At 46.0% G+C, this 20000-nt stretch overlaps 1 protein-coding gene across 1 annotated transcript in view; it reads left to right on the top strand.

Moving 5' to 3' along the window:
• Positions 1-20000, top strand: part of anks1b (ankyrin repeat and sterile alpha motif domain containing 1B) — a 252885-nt gene that overhangs the window by 63008 nt on the left and 169877 nt on the right. Inside the window, exons 2-3 of the mRNA XM_080757040.1 lie at positions 5177-5257; positions 8354-8510. Coding sequence (XP_080613166.1) covers positions 5177-5257; positions 8354-8510 — 238 coding nt within the window. The remainder of the gene's footprint in view (positions 1-5176; positions 5258-8353; positions 8511-20000) is intronic.

The following is a 20000-nucleotide window of genomic DNA, read 5'->3' on the forward strand; positions in this document are numbered from 1 at the left end:
TGATTCTAGGCTTAACCACGCCCAGATCTACAAGCTCACAAATTCTACTGTAGATCTGCTATTTTTGGCGAGGAGATTTGTTGCAAAGAAACTGGTCCAAGTCTAGTTGTAACTCGGGGTGATAAATGGGTTCAATCGGTTAAAGGACCAGTCTGTAGAGATGTGTTATTTGTCGCGTTGGTGCAGGACGGGTAGCACCTGTGTAACTCTCACCACCTGCAGTCCATATGAAACAGATCTTGGATTATTCCACAGCGATAAGGGCAATTTGTTTCATTTTTTTCCTTATCTTTTCCTTGTTTTAACGTTAGAGCAGACAAGCAGGATGTCAGTAGGAGCGTGATGTTGTGATTTAGGTCGGTGGACCCTCATGAGTCTCCATCTAAACCAAAGGGGTTGTGGGTGTGAGGGTCAGCTGAGTCGCACGCCGCGGAGAACATAATGTGTCAACACCAGCCCGTATTGCACATACATTCTAGCTTATTAGAGACACACACACACACACACACACACACACACACACACACACACACACACACACACACACACACACAGAGAGAGAAATATATAGTATGAAAAGAGGATATATTATGAGTTGCTCATCATATCATGGATGTTTCGCCACTGGTCATAAATCATGACACGTGCGTGCTGCAGTATAACGAGAGCATGTGTGTGTGCAGTGACCCCCCACTCCCCACCGCACCAAGAACAAGGTGTCGGTGAGTGTAGACAGCATTTCTCCTTGTTTCCTTCTGGGCTGTCACAACACACACACACACACACACACACACACACAGCTGGTCGCTCACATATTCCCTTACAAAGTAGGGTATGCATGTATGCACGTTTGTTTGTGCAGGTTGTTTATGAAGGGTGTGTGAGAGAGCGCATGACTGGTGTTTTTGTGCATTCATTTGTGTGTGTGTGCTGTGTGTGCGTTTGTGTGCGCGCTGTGTATAAGGAGGTGACATATTGTGTTTATGGGTGCGGGAGGCAGGCACAACGATATTTACTTGAAGGAGCCAAGTGTTAGTGAATTAGAGCTACAGATTGGTTTCTTGAAAACAACGTGCACGCATGTGCGCTGCGCGTGTGTGCCTGTATGTGCGTGCGTGCGTGTGTGCGTGTGTAGGCCTTATTGATTCAGAATTCAGCCTGCTATGGTACAATGCTTTTATAATTGGGTACTATGTCTCAAAGTGGGGTCTAGGGACCCCCAGGCATCCTAGAGGGCATTCCAGGGGGTCCTCAGCTAAATGAGGATCGGTCTAAACAGTTGACAAATCTTCCCTTCTCGTGTGTGTGTGTGTGTGTGTGTGTGTGTGTGTGTGTGTGTGTGTGTGTGTGTGTGTGTGTGTGTGTGTGTGTGTGTGTGTGTGTGTGTGTGTGTGTGTGTGTGTGTGTGTGTGTGTGTGTGTGTGTGTGTGTGTGTGTGTGTGTGTGTGTTCAAATGGGGGTCCACGGCCAAATACATATCATTGACATGAAAATGTTTGAGTCACTGAATGACGCAATACAGTGGGTGTGTATTCTTTATTGTTCTTATAGTGGGTTATTGTCACTGTGTTTTGACACTATACGTGATGCATTTAGGAATGTGGCGTTTGGTTTCCGTTAGCATCACTGGTGCTAACGAAAGTGTCAGCAAATGCGACAAAGAAAACCCCTCGTCTCGTGTAATATTGAAATCATCACAATGGTTACGGTGGAAACTAATGGTCACACACCGTAGATTCCAGTAAGCCAGTGGTTTTCATTTTCAACCCTTTGAATATCGAGGTTTTTTTTATTCGCCAGTTAAGCCACAGACCACCGTTTGATGAGATGTTTCATTATTATTTTTTTTTCCTTTTTTTTATGACCTCAATTACACCCCCAAGAACCTGAACTTTGAGGCTGTGACATGACTGACATCACAAACAGCAGGAAAGTCAGAAAACCCCAGACCACAGTAAATCTACTGAATGTTAAAGATGGAGTGCCACACATATTTTTTCCAGTTTTTCATGTGTCTATGAGGTGACAGTACTTCCTTAGACACCCTGGAGTCGTTTTTATGTGCAATGGTGTATTAACTTTGTATTTAGGGGTTCTTCCTGGAGGCTGAACCCTTGACAGTCAGACGGGGCAATGAAATAAACAATAAACTATCAGCCCCTCCCCTAACCCCTCCCCCTTTATCATACAACTACGGCTAGGCAAACCAGGCATACTTAATGAACAGGTGGGGGTGTCCACATAAAAGCATGATTTTAACAAATACTGTACATTTTTTGGAAAAAGTTCTTCCTCCTTATATTATAATAATACCTGGTGATCATGTTTTAGGGTGGAAAAAATTAGTGGCATGCACTCCATCTTTAAAAGTTGAGGTTTTGGGTGCAATTGAGCTCAGAAAACCTAAAAAAATAACATAAATTAAAAAAACCTTTTTTTGAGCACAGCTGGAGAGCCTATAATTAAACCAATGAAAATGCTTGGCTGGAAATATCCCATTGTATAATTTCGTTGCTGTCGTTTAATGTTCTTTCTTGTGTAAATTGATGCCCGACTTTGTCATACTGCACTACAGTGTCACATTAAAGTATAGCAATGATAATTCTAAGCTCACAAACCCTCAGGCGAAAGTGGTTAAGTCTGTCTTTGTGTTTTATCAATATTTAACCGATGCAAATTTAACAAAAATTAACAAGAGCTTGTGACTACATTGGATCCATTGGAACACGGGTCCTTTATCCCCCCTATTTCCTGAAAAGTAGTTTCCACCCAGCAATGATGATATAATACCACCACCTCTCTCTCTCTCTCTCTCTCTCTCTCTCTCTCTCTGATTTGTACTCTCCTCTCACATTGAGTCAGCATCTCTTGAACCTTTGACCTCTCCCAGCAGTCTGTCTCCTCCCTCCAACTAACCACCACATCAAAGAGGCTCCGCACGCGCAGTCGTGCACGCACGCACGCACACACACACACACACACACACACACACACACACACACACACACACACACACGGCGGTGCTAAGTATCTGACCCAAGGTCGAAAGTGTGCATTGAGTGGTGTTTGGTGAATGCGTATCAATGTTATCATAGCTTAGCTGTATTACCGGTAGTTTTAATTCAGCTCATAAAAAAGGCTGGTCCTTTTTTTGTGGCATGATGGCATCGATTATCAAAAATAATAATCAATAGAATAATTGCTAAGAAATTAGAATAATAATAAAAAATTGCAGCCCTACTACTTGCCCAGCTCATCGTTGTAGTATGACCTCCTGGGTGGGGGACCGGGGTGAGAATTAGGGTTGGGACACTGAACCGGTACTGTTTCAGAACCGGAATCTGTTCCAACGTATTTGGAACTGTTTCTGGAACCGTTTTTATTTTTATGTCAGAGCTGGTATGTGGACTTGATGTCTGCTATACAATTACTTTACTCTACCACGTTTTAATTTCACTCTGAGAATCGGTTCCATTTGTACTCTCTCAGAGTTACAGTCCTGTAAGGGTCCACTTGGTTCTATATACAGTCCTGTAAGGGTCCACTTGGTTCTATTTGTACTCTCTCAGAGTTACAGTCCTGTAAGGGTCCATTTGGTTCCATTTGTACTCTCTCAGAGTTAGTCCTGTAAGGGTCCACTTGGTTCTATTTGTACTCTCTCAGAGTTCCAGTCCTGTAAGGGTCCATTTGGTTCTATTTGTACTCTCTCAGAGTTACAGTCCTGTGAGGGTCCATTTGGTTCTATTTGTACTCTCTCAGAGTTACAGTCCTGTAAGGGTCCATTTGGTTCTATTTGTACTCTCTCAGAGTTCCAGTCCTGTAAGGGTCCATTTGGTTCTATTTGTACTCTCTCAGAGTTCCAGTCCTGTAAGGGTCCATTTGGTTCTATTTGTACTCTCTCAGAGTTACAGTCCTGTAAGGGTCCATTTGGTTCTATTTGTACTCTCTCAGAGTTACAGTCCTGTAAGGGTCCACTTGGTTCTATTTGTACTCTCTCAGAGTTACAGTCCTGTAAGGGTCCATTTGGTTCTATTTGTACTCTCTCAGAGTTAGTCCAGTAAGGGTCCATTTGGTTCTATTTGTACTCTCTCAGAGTTACAGTCCTGTGAGGGTCCATTTGGAACCCCCTATAGGAATGATTATAGGGAATCATATAGGGAACCAGAATGTTTAAAATCCTGAAGGTTCCCAACCCTAGTGAGAGTGAAAACGTCAGTCCTATTAGCATCATGGCACACATGGCAGCCCTGGGCCGTCGACACCACGACTCAGCTAATTAGTATGTTTTCTCCCGACATGCCCGGAGAAATTCATGTGAAATGGAGAGGTCACATAATTACAGGTCTGGGAAATACCCCGGAGTAGTGAGTTAGGGTGTGTGTGTGTGTGTGTGTGTGCGCATGTGCGTGCGCGGCGTGCATGCATGCGCACGTTTCATGTACATTTTGAGCATTTATGTGAGGGTGTTGTGTAGGTCGTGTGTAGGTGTGTACATTTGTGCACATTTGTGCATACGTTTTATTTCCTGTGCATGTGAAATGTGTTTTTACATGTACAATCTGTAAATCGTCATGGACAGTACGTCTGTGTATGTATGTATGTTATAACTTATATGTATGTAGTATGTACTATGTACGCACATTATTGTGTGTGTGTGTGTGTGTGTTTGTTTTCTGCTCACAATTAGTGCGTGCCTGGCTGTCTTTCTGAGATGGGGTTTAGTGTGGTTTTATTGGCATGCTCAGCCTTTTCTCTGTAACGTCTGAATTTAATTTAATTCCAATTTTTGTTTAAATCAACACGCAGGAATTTGAACTTGTCATGCTCTTTTAACCCATTCTAGGCGGGAACCGCTTTTGGTGTTAGCAGTATGTTATGCTTTAGCTATTGAAAAATAGCAGATCTACAAGCTCGTAGCGCGCCACTCGGTGGCACGCTACGCTTGTAGGTCTGTTTTTTTTTATTTAATCGAAGAACGACTGCCATAGAAACATAGCTTTTTCAGAAAACCGTCAGGATGTAGAAGACATTTTTAGAATCTGATCTCAGGTCAGAATGGGTTAAGGTCTTACGATGATGATGATGATCATCATCAAGGATCTGAGATCCCCAGCTTGTCCTGAACCCTAAAAGGAACTTGTTTTGTGACCCTTTGCTCTTGTTTTCTTCTCCACAGCATGTGGAAAGGCCTGAACGTCAACTGCACAGATAGTTCAGGATACACGCCGCTACACCACGCCTCGCTCAACGGTCACAGGTAGGACGTGCAATGAACACCTCTGCACCACGCACACGCACACACACACACACACACACACACACACACACACACACACACACGCACACGCACACGCATGCAAATGCATGGATTAAAGTTCTCTGTCGCGTCGCGCTGCGACATGTTGTGAGCTTGCGATCGGCTATTTTCGGTCATTAGTACATTTTAAGAATATTTGAAGTGTCAGGGTCTCAGAAATGTCATGATTTCTTCAGCTGGTCGGCCTAAAACATCATCATTAAATTGTCTTGAGATTTTATTTTGCATGATTCCATGCAAATGGCATATTGCAAAATAGAATTGAATACGCAGATGACGTCTTGCGTCGTCATTTACTACCCTAAACAAACATAGACTTGGCTGGCGACGGGTTATTGAGGGGCGCCAGCACCTCCTATGTCCAGCTTTGAGGGTTTGTGTAAACGCAAACATTGTGCAAACACAAACATTGAAAACAAAAGTGAGGACGCAAATTCTGATTGGCCAGAATGTGATGATGTACAGTATGATGATAAGAGCGCCCCTCATTTCACACGGGTGTGATTATTTTTTTTATTTGGGCTCTAAGCAAACATTAAAAGTCCATAGACATGGCTGCCACGTGACGTGATTTCGGAAAGCCATGCATTGGAGGTGCTAAAAATACTAACTTATTGGATCACCTGTGAGAGACAGACAGACAGACAGACCACTCTCTCTCACCTGGGCCTGCTGATAAAGCCTCTCCACACCGTGGATTAGCATTAACCTCACCGTTAGCCCACTTTGGCGGAACTGAAGGATTAGCGGTGGCTTTTCGGGGCAATTATGTGGATTTCCTGCTCCAGATCAACGGGAGGAAAGGGAGGGGAGGGAGGGGAGGAGGAATGCAGCGTGACAGTACAGGAACGAAGCCAGCTACACGTGCCGGAACTTGTTTAAAGTGTTCGGTGGCCACGAAAAAGGCAGACGAAAGTGTCAATTAACATAGAGTGGGAGCCAGAGGGGTTTACTTTTACTATTCGGCTGAGGTTCTTTAAAATGATTGGCAACACTTTATGTGAAGGGTGTGTACATAAGACTGTCATAATTAACTAGGACACCACACACCTGTCATGAACGTGAAGGAATGTTGATGACTTAAAGGGACATTTCACCGCAGGAAGAAACTCCAGTCAATCAATGTTAATACTTGTCGTAGATAACAGTATGTTAATGCTTTGGTGCCGGAACTTGTTTAAAGTTGTTAATTCACAACAATGTTCATAGTTCCGCACTGGAACTAGTTTAGACTCTATAGTCAGTGCTAGCCTCTACAGTCAGTACTGAGCTCTAGTTTAGTACTGACTCTAGAGACTGTACTATCAAACTAATAATCAAGCAGTATCTCAGACGTATTTGACCCTCTCAATGGGATTACGAGTCTACCCAGAATGAGATTGAAAGGCTCAGTGCTGTTTATTAAGAGTCTCTGTCACACTCAGTCTCTTCCTGAGAATGACAGAGGCTTTTTCCCTTCTCTATCGGTCTGTCTGTCTATCTCTGTCTCTCTCTGGCTCACCTCACCACCTCAGAGAGAGGTGACAGTCTGAGTCGTGACACAGTGCCCCCGCTGTCTGGTGGCATTAGCAGCCTATAGGTGTCCCGCTGTCTGGTGCCATTAGCAGCCTAGTGCTAGCAGCCCAGACGACTATGCTAGCCATGTGGGCCAAAATAATCACATTTGAACTGTAGCCTCGGTTTCCTGTTCTATTAGCTGATTAGAAAATAGCAGATCTACAATTGTGAGCTTGAGTGGTTAAAGTGAGTGGTTAAAGTGTGCATGGTCCATCCTTTAACCCATTAAAACTGGGAAAGCATCTGTGTCATTTTAGATGTATGTTTGCGTTGGCAATAGAAAATAGCAGATGTACAACCAAATTCAATCTAGAAAGAACACTGGTTTAGAATCGGCCTTATACTGTAGGTCTTAATGTAGTGCTTAAAGTGTACAATCTTGTAATCTGTCTCTGTCTCACTCTTATCTCCCTGACTCCCGGGCTGTCTGTCTGACTCCTGGGATGTCTGTCTGTCTGTCTGTCTGTCTGTCTGTCTGTCTGTCTGTCTGTCTCTGTCTCTGTCTCTGTCTCTGTCTCTGTCTCTGTCTCTGTCTCTGTCTCTGTCTCTGTCTCTGTCTCTTGTCTTTCTTTCTCTCAACATTTTTAAGAGCAGGTTGAAAAAATAAGTTTCATAAACATGTTCCCCGTGTTGTTATCTGACTCTTGTATAGGTCCATGTTTTGTTTTAATCCTTGTTGTACTGTTTATTTGCATTATTACTATTATTTGTATTTTATCATTTGTACCAACAATGAATTATAAAAGGACACACAGCAGTGTTTAGGTATGATTGTTTGAGCACCTGTCTCTCCTGCAGTACTATTGTTCTCTTATCTTAATGAGTTGGTGCCTGAAATGTATTCATGTGTTTGGAATGGGTTTAATAAAACCCTATAATTGTGTAAATTAAACTCATGGGCCTTATTTTGAGTTAAGCGGTTATCAATTAGTATAAAAGGGACCCGGGAGGCTCCAGGATGCCGAGGTTGAGTAGAGGCTTGGTAACACCCAGGGCTGCTAGGGGTCCCTTTATGGAAGCCTTCATATCCTATATAATACAGTTTCTCAAGTTCTGGGTTTGTTGTCCTAATTTGCTTTCAAGTTTATTTTCTATGTTAGTCTTTTTGTAAGGTTAGTCTTTAGTGTTTTGTTTGTTCATGGCCTTTCCACTGTAATAATAATAAGCTGCAACGGTGGGAAATAAAAGACCCTAGAAAGTATTTTTGGACTTTGTCACTTTTTGGAACTTTTCCGCTCGGCCGCAACTTTACAGTGTCCATTGTGCACTACAGCACTTTGTAACACTGTTTTGTGCCTTATAAATACATTTGACTTTACTTACTTACTTACTACTTCTTATCTGTCCGTTTGTCTGTCTCTTGTCTTTCTGTGTGTGTGTGTGTGTGTGTGTGTGTGTGTGTGTGTGTGTGTGTGTTTGTGCGTGCGTGTGTGTTTGTGTGTGTGTGTGTGTGTGTGTGTGTGTGTGTGCGTCTCTCAGAGAGGTGGTGCTGAAGCTGCTGCAGCTGGAGGCCTCCACCAACGTGGCGGACAGTAAAGGCTGCTTCCCGCTGCACCTGGCCGCCTGGCGCGGAGACGTGCACATCGTGCGCATCCTCATCCACCACGGCCCCTCCCACTGCCGCGTCAACCAACAGGTAGGTGGCGCTGTAGTGTAGTATGGGCCGAGCACGTTTTTCCCGGGACTTTTATATACCCCAAAGTTATTTAGATGAATACATGTTTCTTCATTGTGTACGCATGATGTAACCTGATGGGAACTATAGCCTGGCTGGGAGGCATACCATATCGGCTTCATATGATGTAACCTGGTGGGAACTAGCCTGGCTGGGAGGCCTACCATATCGGCTTCATATGATGTAACCTGGTGGGAACTAGCCTGGCTGGGAGGCCTACCATATCGGCTTCATATGATGTAACCTGGTGGGAACTAGCCTGGCTGGGAGGCCTACCATATCGGCTTCATATGATGTAACCTGGTGGGAACTAGCCTGGCTGGGAGGCCTACCATATCGGCTTCATATGATGTAACCTGGTGGGAACTAGCCTGGCTGGGAGGCCTACCATATCGGCTTCATATGATGTAACCTGGTGGGAACTAGCCTGGCTGGGAGGCCTACCATATCGGCTTCATATGATCCGGTTCGGGAGCGGATGACACAGTATCTTTACGTCATGTTGTAGTCACCGGTTTGTTGTCATCAGGCCGGAATCAGAATTACCCCAAAGTAATTCCCTGCATCATCATTTTAGGGCCTACCCAATCAATAGCCTTTATGTGGCGTACATGAACCCGACGGTGCTTCTTGGAATACTTTGTTTGGTACATCCATATTTTATTCCAGCTTGTATAGCGACTGGCGAGACTAAAACAGGGGGGACCATAACTCTATGGTGGGGGGGGGGGGTCTAAACCACGCCTAGAACAGGATCACATGGGCGGTTTAGTAACACAGACCAGGCTTTCCTCCGAGGTGGAAACTAAAGCCATGGTGACTCCAGGTTAGCTGCGAACCTTCAGCTCACAGACACATACTGGTTAACAAGTGGTACTGCCCCGAAGCTCATAGCACAGTTTCTGGCTCAGCTGCAGCATACCTGAGGCAATAAATACATTAAATACATACTGTAGGGAGTGTAGGCTCACAGGTTGCATATCGACAAAACCTCCGTAACCATTTCAAACGGAGCTAATCAAAAGCTGTAGGGCTGTAGGCTGCTATACTCACTATAGTTGTGACTGCCGTCAGTTCAAGTGGTGAGCAGTGGTTGGAAAAATCCACAATAATACATTGAAAAAATATAAACGATCGACGCAGAATAAGGCAGAGCAGAAGGAGAGATCGGCGGGGCCGTGCTAAACTAAGCACTACCGTATTTCAGACTGGCATGCTCGGAGCGATTGATTGGATCGCGGCCACCCCGTCGGAGACGCGGCGTGCAGAGGCCCGGCTCGGCCATGTTTGTTTCTCGCGGGTGAAGACTGCGTGTAGCGGAGAGACGCCTCCGTCCTCTCACTGATCAACGTTGGTCTTCTTAGCGGCGGGCCTTCCGTTCATTCATCTGTTGTCTGTCATGGTGGCAGTGATCCATGGCTGCACATTACTCTGTTCTATCAGTGATCTGTCTCTGACAGCATGGGAGGTGGGAGGGAGGGAGGGAGCAGTCAGCCCTCTCTCTGCCGCATGCTGTCGTCTCTCCGTCTGGCAGCATTATCCATGATCATGTCACAGAGCATGCCCGAACAACGGCAGATTTCTGGGTCCGACGTCCGTCCCGATTTGTCGGAGGGCTGACTGACTGTCACCATTACAGATCTTTGTCTCGGATTCGTTTTCCAGGCTGCGTTTTCAATCAAAATGAGCTTGATTTGCGACTCGTAACTATAAAGCGTTTATGATCACGCTTACAAAATGTATGATTTGGGGGAATAAAAATAAAACATTTACATAGCCGATTTTTTTACTTCCTGTCTTAAGTTTTCCAATCACTTACATTTTGGCTATTCTCGAATCAATATGGATTATGGCACCAGATGGCACCAGATGGCAGTGAGTGAGTTAAATCTGAAAACAATTGTGACAATTAGATGATTGTGTAATAATTGTGACGGGCCAATATTTTCCCTACTTTTGAGAGAGCATTTTTTGTCAGAAATGCTCTCATCAATTTGAAAAGGGTATACATTTGATTAAAGTTTCTATTTGAGAAGAATTATCTTAACAAGTAAATAAAGAAAAGATAAACAAAATAACCACTCAAGCCATTCAAAATGTCATTGTTAAAAATGAATCAAACAATATTGATTCTGTCAGGCTCTAGTCTGGATGAGCGTGGGACGGCGTTGATTCCAACACTGTTCCCGTCATTACCAGCCGTCATCAGTGGTGAAAACGACCCTTGATGTTTACCTCCAGGACGTCCTTGAGTATTTTGCAACGATACGATACTATAACGTCTCCCTCAAGGAAGGTGATTTGCCGGCTATTTACAGAGCCTAATAAGCACATTCTCCTCCATAGCCATCAGCCAAATTGTTTCCCTCTTGAGAGAGGGGGGGGGGTCTTAATCATTCGCTGTGATGAATAGCATCTGTCCGTCGCCCCCTCTGACGTGAAGAGTTTTGTCAGCAAAAGTGGAAGGTAATTTTATTTAAGCGTATAGTAGCTTTGGGTCCCAACCGTTTTTCATCCAATGTCTCTATATATAGGCTACCGGTGTCTTTAGTCCTATAGGCTCGGATCTTCAATAGTCCTTTTTTAATTCGGCAATTGCCTGGATACTCAAAGAGTGTTTAAAACGTGTAAAAGCTTTCACCAGACAGAACCAGGAAAGTTTCGTTGATGTCATCCCAAGTTTTCTTTTGTAGATACTTTTGCGCATTATATTCTCTGCTACCTGCAATGTTATAAGTCCTGAAGTCTTGTAAAGTTAACTTTCCTCGACCGCGCACCCGGTAAGAATATTCATAGGAGACATTGAGACGAATTGGAGTCGTGCAGGCTTCCTTGCTTCAACCCATTCTGGGCGGGAACCCCTTTTGGTGTTAGCATTATGTTATGCTTTAGCTATTGAAAAATAGCAGATCTACAAGCTCATAGCGTGCCACCGAGTGGCGCGCTACGAGCTTCTAGGTCTGCTATTTTTGAAAAATCGAAGAACCACTGACATAAAAACATAGCTTTTTCAGAAAACTGTCAGGATGTAGAAGACACTTTTAGAATCTGATCTCGGGTCAAACTGGGTTGATGGTCGTGATCAAGCAACAGCATCAGTGACGTGTTGCGGAGCAGGTCGGTGCTACACAATGACCATGCATCTAGTTGCTGCATGCATTGGGTCAGGTCGGTGCTACACAATGACCATGCATCTAGTTGCTGCGTGCGTTGGGTCAGGTCGGTGCTACACAATGACCATGCATCTAGTTGCTGCGTGCGTTGGGTCAGGTCGGTGCTACACAATGACCATGCATCCAGTTGCTGCGTGCGTTGGGTCAGGTCGGTGCTACACAATGACCATGCATCTAGTTGCTGCGTGCGTTGGGTCAGGTCGGCGCTACACAATGACCATGCATCTAGTTGCTGCGTGCGTTGGGTCAGGTTGGTGCTCCACAATGACCATGCATCTAGTTGCTGCGTGCGTTGGGTCAGGTCGGTGCTACACAATGACCATGCATCTAGTTGCTGCGTGCGTTGGGTCAGGTCGGCGCTACACAATGACCATGCATCTAGTTGCTGCGTGCGTTGGGTCAGGTTGGTGCTCCACAATGACCATGCATCTAGTTGCTGCATGCGTTGGGTCAGGTCGGTGCTACACAATGACCATGCATCTAGTTGCTGCGTGCGTTGGGTCAGGTCGGCGCTACACAATGACCATGCATCTAGTTGCTGCGTGCGTTGGGTCAGGTTGGTGCTCCACAATGACCATGCATCTACAGTAGTTGCTGCGTGCGTTGGGTCAGGTTGGTGCTCCACAATGACCATGCATCTACAGTAGTTGCTGCGTGCGTTGGGTCACACACTGAAAGCGTATAGACAGCGAGCTGGTAGCAGCTCATCCGAGCTTAGCTGAGAAAAATGTGTCTGTCGGTGGACACACACATCCGCACAACCCACCACAACACACGGAGAGAGACAGAACGAGACAGACAGCGTATAGACAACAGAGATATAGAGTCATGCAAACAATGTCTAATCTGTCTGCAAAACATCTAGCTGGGTCACCAAGCACGGCGCAGGCCTCGCGTAAACAAGCGATACCTCGTTATCCATCACTGTCACACCCTGACACTTAATGTGCACACATGTTGGTTTGTGTGTGTGTGTGTGTGTTTGTTTTTCTCTCTCTCGCTCCCACACACACACACACACACACACACACACACACACACACACACACACACGGTACAGACAGTAAACACAAACAGCTGTGCATGCACACCGCTGGGACCAATTAGGCAGTAAACAGGGGGTTGTGAATGGTTTACCACGACCAATAACCTCCACTAACCACTAATAATAACGCGCCATGTTGAGCACACACACCTACGCACATTTCTCTAATGCTCCTCCGTTCTCTCTCTCTCTCTCTCTCTCTCTCTCTCTCTCTCTCTCGTGCACAGGCCGGATTTCCCCATGTCTGGATATTTCATCATTTCTCTTATAGTAAACACCATTGGTTCCCAAAGTGGGGTCCTAGCCCTAGGGGTCATTGAGGGAGTTCCAGGGGGTCCCTGCAGCTAAATGATAGTTAGGAACCAAATGGGCTTTTATGGATCTCTAATTCTGAGAGTGTACAATTAGAACCAAAATGGACCCATAGAGTCCATTTTGGTTCCATTTGTACACTCTAGATAGATAGAAATGCCATTAAATAGGGGTCTGTAGCCTATTGCATGTCAAACTGGGGGGTCTAAAGCCGTGAAAATCTTCTCTTATGGGGGTCCCTGGCATATGTTTTCAAATGGAGGTCTGCAGGCTAATAAGTGTCAATTTGGGGGTCCTTTACATGAAAATCTACATCTACAAGCTCGTAGGTCTGCTATTTTTTGAAAAATCGAAGAACGACTGACATAGAAACATAGCTTTTTCAGAAAACTGTCAGGATGTAGAAGACATTATTAGAATCTGATCTCGGGTCAGAATGGGTTCAAGTGGTTAAGACGGAGCGCGTGCGCCGGCCCCTTGTGATCTGCCCTATATAAAAGTCAGCATAAACAATGACGATAGAGCACACACACACACACACACACACACACACACACACACGCGCGCACACACGCACACGCACACACACACTCGACCTCTGACAAGAGTAATAGCGGTGCGTGGGCAGAGTAAGTAATATCGTTGAGAAGAGGGGGTAATGCACAGCCGATCGGCCGGGTGCACGCTGTACTGTATGTCTCCATGGTGTGTGTGTGTGTGGGGGGGGGGCTCACTATATCACGCTGACTAATGCACGCGGGCGTACTTTTAGCGTGTGCAGACGGACGAGGGGGACACACGGAGCCGGGGCATCGTAAACACACGCTCACTCCATAAATCTCAGACGCTGGATATATGAATGCGCGTTCCGTTACGCATACGACTGTATAATACACGCACAGACAACACACACACACACACACACACACACACACACACACACACACACACACACACACACACACAGACTCTTAGTGAACAAACACAGAGCTTGCATATGCAGGCGCACGCAGCACGTGCATGCGGTGCACACACACACACACACACACACACACACACACACACACACACACGTTTGTGATACTATACAGTACTTCTAAGGTTCATTTTTGAGGGCCTCCTATGCCCATGCTTTGTGTGTTTGTGTGTACCAAAATTGAGACGATTTGATTGGCTGAGCACGGAATGTGATGTATGCTGATGTATATGACGATAAGAGCGTCCCTCACTTCACACAGGTGTCATTTTTAACCACTATATTTGGCAACCAAATCCAGTCCCATATTGGCCATTTGAAATGTTAGACACACTGCCTTAGTGGCCCATACAGTATGTGTGCAAATCTTTGCACACATCTTTGTATATTGTTGTTGGTGTGACTATGTTATGCTTTAGCTATTGAAAAATAGCAGATCTACAAGCTCATAGCGCGCCACCGAGTGGCACGCTACGAGCTTGTAGGTCTGCTATTTTTGAAAAATCAAAAAATATACAACATTGTTGTATTGTTGTTGGTGTGACTATATCACATTCTCATGGCAGACCCCTGAAGGGCATCTGTGTCATGTTTGGTGAGGATCGTAGCGAGTGTGTGCCTGAGGACCCCCAGTGGCTCATGGCAGATCACTCATGGTGTGTTCATGTCAAGTTCGGCGCAGACTGTAGAGACACTGTGCCTGGTGTGACACAGACCCCTGAACACTGCAGTTAGAACTGCAAGCTCACTCCCAGTCTTCTGCCGTAGTCTGAAAACCCACCTTCAGGTTTCATCTTAGTCCGTAGCACTTGTACTAGGCTACAATATGTCCTTTAGGATGTTATGTAGACAGTACAGTAGTTTCACTGCACAGATATTCTACTGTTAGACAGATGTTACGCTCTTAGTTTACTTTGACCCTAGATGACTATTTCTACAGTATGTATTTGATGTGGCTATTACCTTGTGTTGAAGTACCGTGACCCCATCAAGGGACCCCCCAGAAGCAAAGATATGAATTCAATATGTTCGCTGTAAAAGAATATTCGAAGATTTGCAATCTTTCAAAAAATAAATGAAAAAATAGCAGCACTTGGTGCCGTGCTATGAGCTTGTAGATCTGCTATTTTTTCAACAGCTCCAACGTTTAAAATAATGGTTAAAGTGGTTAAAAGCTGAAGGTGACAGAGGTCACTGGAGCTGCCACCTGGGGTTTGTAGATCTCTGCCATATTAATAGAGTTATAAAGGATAGAGGGCGGACTGCCCCGCCCCCCGCTATTCATTTCAATAGAAGTTGCTCAGTGGTGTTTTGAAGAACCCGGAAGAACGTTCTACTTACAGCTTTTGGTAGGCGGAAGTGCTAACAAGCTCTCAATGTTAAACGTCAGCTGTGTTGGGTTTCCTCGTGCTGAATGCACGAGGACCCGCCTGCAGTCCCAGCTTTGACCAGTAGGGCCGAGCGCTTCAACGTTGGCCAGCCGCTCTGGGAGCCTGATCGCCGCTGGGTAAACAATGACCCCTAGTGGTGGGACGGGTCACTTCATGCTGTCCTCCAGGAACAAACCTACAGCACATAATACATGGAGGACATGTGTGGGAACCCCTGTCTCTCTCTGCAGTCTGTGTGTGTGTGTGTGTGTGTGTGTGTGTGTGTGTGTGTGTGTGTGTGTGTGTGTGTGTGTGTGTGTGTGTGTGTGTGTGTGTGTGTGTGTGTGTGTGTGTGTGTGTGTGTGTGTGTGTGTGTGTGTGCGTGTGTGTGCGTGTGCGTGTGCGTGCGCGCGTGCGTGCACATATCCCAGGAATGTTTTGCTTTCCACCAGCAGGACAGAAGGTTACACCATTCCATCTCGCTCGCTCTCTCTCTCTCTCACTAACACACACACACACACACACACACACACACACACACACACACACACTCTCATCTCACTCTCTGTCTGTCTGTCTCTCTCTCTTCACAGACTGAAACAGTGGCACATCTATTCATTCAGTGTTCAAGGTTAAGGGACTTATTTAATAGGTTGAGTCATTGGTGTCTATAGGGCTGGGGGAAGTATTCTCTAATGAACTGTTTGTGTTTGGGCCAAAATGTTCCTTCCGGAAAAAGATTGTACATACAGTACCATGATTAACTTTATTTCTGGCACAACAAAGACTCGGAAAACAAAACAGAGGGAACTGGGAACACAGACCCAGTACAAGTGCTTGAAGGACTGGTGGCAGCACGCCTTGTGTGGACTTTGCCGAGTGGACAATTTAGAGGCTTTTAGCCTTTTCTGCAGCAGGGAGACGTGCTGTGTGTGGTGCAGGATGAGGAATTGCGCCTTTCTTTTTGAAAAAGAGGTGTTGTCATCTTTATATCTTTATAGCCTTTTCACATGAGTACTGCATACGTTAACTGCAACTGTGAAGTGACATATTTCATGTTTACTGCAGAGTTTTAATAACGGTGCTTTTAACCCATTTAGGCCTTCGCTCTGAAAGAATATATATTCAAAGATTTGTGCCGCATTTTTACGATAAAAAAGAGCAGATCTACAAGCTTGTAGCGTGCCACTCGGTGGCACGCTATGAGCTTGTAGATCTGCTATTTTTCAATAGCTAAAGTATAACATAATGCTTAGTTAAAACACCAAAAGGGGATCCCATCCAGAATTGGTCAAAAGTCAAAGGTCTCTCTCTCTCTCCATCTCTCGATACACACCACCATGTAGCCAGATGAGATGAGATATAAGGCTATAACTTTATTGATCCCACAGATCAATGACATTTCACTGAGTAAACACAAATCTGTGCAGTGTGTGCAGTTCAGACGGCGAAGACCGTAGCACTCATACAATTACAGGTAATTACAGGGTAGTGCAAAACATGCACAACGTGTGCAGACGATACTGTACATGGGCATGGGGGAGGGAAAGTGAGTCTTGTACTTGTGCTCCCTCTGGGTCCATTTCTGTGCACTCTCAGAGTTACAGAACCGTAAGCGTGCATCTGGGTCCATTTCTGTGCTCTCTCAGAGTTACAGAACCGTAAGCGTGCATCTGGGTCCATTTCTGTGCACTCTCAGAGTTACAGAACCGTAAGCGTGCATCTGGGTCCATTTCTGTGCACTCTCAGAGTTACAGAACCGTAAGCGTGCATCTGGGTCCATTTCTGTGCACTCTCAGAGTTACAGAACCGTAAGCGTGCATCTGGGTCCATTTCTGTGCACTCTCAGAGTTACAGAACCGTAAGCGTGCATCTGGGTCCATTTCTGTGCACTCTCAGAGTTACAGAACCGTAAGCGTGCATCTGGGTCCATTTCTGTGCACTCTCAGAGTTACAGAACCGTAAGCGTGCATCTGGGTCCATTTCTGTGCACTCTCAGAGTTACAGAACCGTAAGCGTGCATCTGGGTCCATTTCTGTGCTCTCTCAGAGTTACAGAACCGTAAGCGTGCATCTGGGTCCATTTCTGTGCACTCTCAGAGTTACAGAACCGTAAGCGTGCATCTGGGTCCATTTCTGTGCACTCTCAGAGTTACAGAACCGTAAGCGTGCATCTGGGTCCATTTCTGTGCTCTCTCAGAGTTACAGAACCGTAAGCGTGCATCTGGGTCCATTTCTGTGCACTCTCAGAGTTACAGAACCGTAAGCGTGCATCTGGGTCCATTTCTGTGCTCTCTCAGAGTTACAGAACCGTAAGCGTGCATCTGGGTCCATTTCTGTGCACTCTCAGAGTTACAGAACCGTAAGCGTGCATCTGGGTCCATTTCTGTGCACTCTCAGAGTTACAGAACAGTAAGCGTGCATCTGGGTCCATTTCTGTGCTCTCTCAGAGTTACAGAACCGTAAGCGTGCATCTGGGTCCATTTCTGTGCACTCTCAGAGTTACAGAACCGTAAGCGTGCATCTGGGTCCATTTCTGTGCACTCTCAGAGTTACAGAACCGTAAGCGTGCATCTGGGTCCATTTCTGTGCACTCTCAGAGTTACAGAACCGTAAGCGTGCATCTGGGTCCATTTCTGTGCTCTCTCAGAGTTACAGAACCGTAAGCGTGCATCTGGGTCCATTTCTGTGCACTCTCAGAGTTACAGAACAGTAAGCGTGCATCTGGGTCCATTTCTGTGCTCTCTCAGAGTTACAGAACCGTAAGCGTGCATCTGGGTCCATTTCTGTGCTCTCTCAGAGTTACAGAACCGTAAGCGTGCATCTGGGTCCATTTCTGTGCACTCTCAGAGTTACAGAACCGTAAGCGTGCATCTGGGTCCATTTCTGTGCACTCTCAGAGTTACAGAACCGTAAGCGTGCATCTGGGTCCATTTCTGTGCTCTCTCAGAGTTACAGAACCGTAAGCGTGCATCTGGGTCCATTTCTGTGCACTCTCAGAGTTACAGAACCGTAAGCGTGCATCTGGGTCCATTTCTGTGCTCTCTCAGAGTTACAGAACCGTAAGCGTGCATCTGGGTCCATTTCTGTGCACTCTCAGAGTTACAGAACCGTAAGCGTGCATCTGGGTCCATTTCTGTGCACTCTCAGAGTTACAGAACAGTAAGCGTGCATCTGGGTCCATTTCTGTGCTCTCTCAGAGTTACAGAACCGTAAGCGTGCATCTGGGTCCATTTCTGTGCTCTCTCAGAGTTACAGAACCGTAAGCGTGCATCTGGGTCCATTTCTGTGCACTCTCAGAGTTACAGAACCGTAAGCGTGCATCTGGGTCCATTTCTGTGCACTCTCAGAGTTACAGAACCGTAAGCGTGCATCTGGGTCCATTTCTGTGCTCTCTCAGAGTTACAGAACCGTAAGCGTGCATCTGGGTCCATTTCTGTGCTCTCTCAGAGTTACAGAACCGTAAGCGTGCATCTGGGTCCATTTCTGTGCTCTCTCAGAGTTACAGAACCGTAAGCGTGCATCTGGGTCCATTTCTGTGCTCTCTCAGAGTTACAGAACCGTAAGCGTGCATCTGGGTCCATTTCTGTGCACTCTCAGAGTTACAGAACCGTAAGCGTGCATCTGGGTCCATTTCTGTGCTCTCTCAGAGTTACAGAACCGTAAGCGTGCATCTGGGTCCATTTCTGTGCTCTCTCAGAGTTACAGAACCGTAAGCGTGCATCTGGGTCCATTTCTGTGCTCTCTCAGAGTTACAGAACAGTAAGCGTGCATCTGGGTCCATTTCTGTGCTCTCTCAGAGTTACAGAACCGTAAGCGTGCATCTGGGTCCATTTCTGTGCTCTCTCAGAGTTACAGAACCGTAAGCGTGCATCTGGGTCCATTTCTACACTAGAATTATTGAAATATTCATGAAGTGTTTCCTACGGCGTTCAAGTGTAAAGTCCATCCAAAACCTCGTTCACTTGAATGGAGTGTAAATGCTTCTGCAGCGGCCAGCAGGAGGGGAAGTATAGCGACATCTGCTGGTTGGGCCACTAATGGGAACCGCGGGGAATGTCATTCTACCGTGCGCCCAAGCCTCAGTTTCAAGAGCTCATGCCTTGCCCGCATGCCTAGCTGTTCGCAGGCATGCAGCCATCAATCATTTAGCTGGGATCGGGGACCCCCTGCTGGAACCCCATCAAGGAACCCGGAACCCCGTGTTGTGAGAACCACGTGAACTAAACCATGGTGTGAAAGGTTCATCATGGGGTCACCCACTCACAGTCACTGGCTGCCGTGCATGTGTATACCTTGCATTGTGTGTATCTCTGTGCTTGCCAATGCGCACGCCCTCGCGTATGCGTCACCGGCACAAAGCGAAACCATATGTTTCCTCAAACCCGCTGCACCCTTACCCCCCCCCCCCACCCACCCACCCCCTAACCCCCCTGCTGAAATGCTTCATTGTGTGAAAGCGCCCTCCCTGAAAAGTCACGGCACTATTAATATTAGCAGACAACCCCAGGCAGGAAGAGGCTGTCTACTCTATGACATCAGCGGTTCAAGCTCCTCTTGGAAGCGGTCCGGACAT

Source organism: Protomyctophum bolini (genome assembly GCF_963924005.1).
Source record: "Protomyctophum bolini genome assembly, chromosome: 23".
In the NCBI taxonomy this organism is placed as follows: domain Eukaryota; kingdom Metazoa; phylum Chordata; class Actinopteri; order Myctophiformes; family Myctophidae; genus Protomyctophum; species Protomyctophum bolini.